This window comes from Engraulis encrasicolus, chromosome 2 (assembly GCF_034702125.1).
Source record: "Engraulis encrasicolus isolate BLACKSEA-1 chromosome 2, IST_EnEncr_1.0, whole genome shotgun sequence".
NCBI classification, from domain to species: Eukaryota; Metazoa; Chordata; class Actinopteri; order Clupeiformes; family Engraulidae; genus Engraulis; species Engraulis encrasicolus.
In genome coordinates, this window is record NC_085858.1 from 35,988,517 (window position 1) to 35,991,016 (window position 2,500).

Consider the following 2,500-nt stretch of genomic DNA (forward strand, 5'->3'; position numbering starts at 1 on the left):
TTTTTGTGTGATTGTGTGAATGGCTTGGTAGGCAGCACCCCCTGCTGTGCTGTAATGATAATGCAATTTGGGATTGTCATTGAAATGTGTTCATGTTTCTCTTGGCTGGGTTCTTTAAAAAGTCATAAACTGTATTGAATTTCGTATTTTGTCACATAAGGCCTTGATAAGTCTTATTTTGTCTTAAAATTTGAACCCAAATATCTTAAATTCATGACTTTCGATTTTTAGAGTGAAATCATTTCGTCATCCATGTGTTGTTGAACTTTGAAAAAAAACAAAAACAAGTTCGATACAGAATCACAGTATCGCTTGCATGGATTTTGGGCTTTACGGGCACCCGTCGTCATTAGACAAAAACGCACTGTCTAAATTGTTCCTTTATTTTCAATGAGGTGTAGTGTAAATGATGTTGACATTGCATGGCATTAATTTTCTAATAATCTTAATTTTCACTTTATCTAACCGGTAGTCATCCTTTCTGTGTGTCTATGTGTGTCTGTGCATGCATGCATGTGTGTGTGTGTGTACTAACCCAAATGTTGTTTGTTGTTCTGTTGTGTGTCTTAGTCTTGTAATTATGTGTCTCAGGATCAAGACCATTTCTCTGAGGAGGATGAAGATGATGAGAACGACAAAGACAGGAAGAGATGTGAGTGTACAGATGAACACACACACACACACACACACACACACACACACACACACACACACACACACACACACAGAGGCACATGCACGCACACACAGGCACAGGCACATGCACACACACACACACACACACACACACACACACACACACACACACACACACACACACACACACACAGACTGGATAAATGTGATATTTAACATACACACACACTGTCCTACACACATAAAAAATAACACACACACACACACAGAGGCGCATGCACGCACACACAGGCACAGACACACGCACACACACACAGACTTGATAAATGTGACATTTAACATACACACACACTGTCCTACACACATAAAAAATAACACACACACACACACACACACACACACACACACACACACACACACACACACACACACACACACACACACACACACACACACACACACACACACACACACACACACACACCATTCATACTGGACCCATCATATGTGTCCCCCACCACAGCCCTGCGTAGCGGCCAGAGTGGAGACGGAGACCAGGGCCGGGTCAGAACCAAGCTGCGCAAGTTCCTGCAGCGCCGACCCACCCTGCAGGCCGTCAAGGAGAAGGGATACATCAAGGGTGAGGCACCATATTTTTTGAATATATATATTTTTTGGGGGGATTTTATACCTTTATTTCAGACAGGACAGTAGGGAGTGGGACAGGAAATGAGTGGGAGAGGGCTGGGCGACGACCCCCAAGGTGCCATTTAGCCGGAGATTGTAGCACGACTATTAACATGTTGTTTTGCTTTTGCACGCTCAAAACAAAAGCTAGTCTGTGGGAAAGTTTGCGTTAGTTAGCATCTTGCGGAACATCATCTGCGGAGTTCACAGAGTGCACGCTGTCACTCCTCATCAGAGGTGTCAAAAGTAAAAGTAAAAGTACTTTTGTGGTGTAATTACAACACTAGCGCATGGCATTAAATATCTGTTACACCATTTACTCCATTGTACCTAATGAGATGGATAGCCTGTGTGTTATTACTGAAAAACACTGAAAACCTAACAAGGACCCACCACAAACTTGATCCAACCAGTGCAGAGTTAGCTGCCAGAGAGACAAGTACACAGGTCTACTGGTTACTCAGATAATTTACTTGTGTTGGAAGGAAACTGTGTTTCTTTTTTTTACTTTTACTTTTACTTTTGACACCTCTGCTCCTCATACACTACAGTATGTCACTGCTGAGCATGCAGATCTTGCGGAAAATCATGTGTGGCGTTCACAGAGTGTCTGTCATACTGTCACTCCCCATACACTATGTCACTGCCGAGCATGCAGACAGCAGGCTTGTACGAAATTCCGAATTGATTGAATTTCAATTCAAGGTAATGCCATAATATGAACACTAGGCGGTGTCATTACCTTGAATTTCTTTGAATTTAATCTAAACCACCCATTGAAAGTACATAAAACACCACCACCTAGTGTTCGTATTATGGCATTACTTTGAATTGAAATTCTTTCAATTCGGAATTTCGTACAAGCCTGGCAGACAGACATTCCACCTTTTACTTCAATTTGCATTGATTAGCATCTTGCGTAAAACTGTCTTGGAGTTAATACAATGTCCTGCCTCTTTCGTTGTACGTGTATTTCATTTTATTTTATCATTTGGCCCAATACCCTCTGATTCACTTCATTAACACTCATTGAGCGGAATGAACCCTGTCATTGGCTTAGCATCTTTTGGGAAATAATCTCTGCATTTTACAGTGTCAAAGCGTAATAAGTGATGCACACACTGTCAATTGTCACCGAGACACATTCCTCTTTTTAGCTCAGTTTGCATTAATTAGC

General features: G+C 41.8%; 1 protein-coding gene across 4 annotated transcripts in view; it reads left to right on the plus strand.

The window, feature by feature from the left end:
- Positions 1-2,500, plus strand: part of arhgap27l (Rho GTPase activating protein 27, like) — an 83,186-nt gene that overhangs the window by 73,825 nt on the left and 6,861 nt on the right. For 2 of the 4 annotated variants that reach the window (XM_063187692.1, XM_063187695.1), the window contains 2 exons: positions 571-652; positions 1,160-1,276. In XM_063187692.1, the coding sequence (XP_063043762.1) occupies positions 571-652; positions 1,160-1,276 (199 nt within the window). The remainder of the gene's footprint in view (positions 1-570; positions 653-1,159; positions 1,277-2,500) is intronic. The other 2 variants (XM_063187693.1, XM_063187696.1) reach the window with 1 other exon arrangement.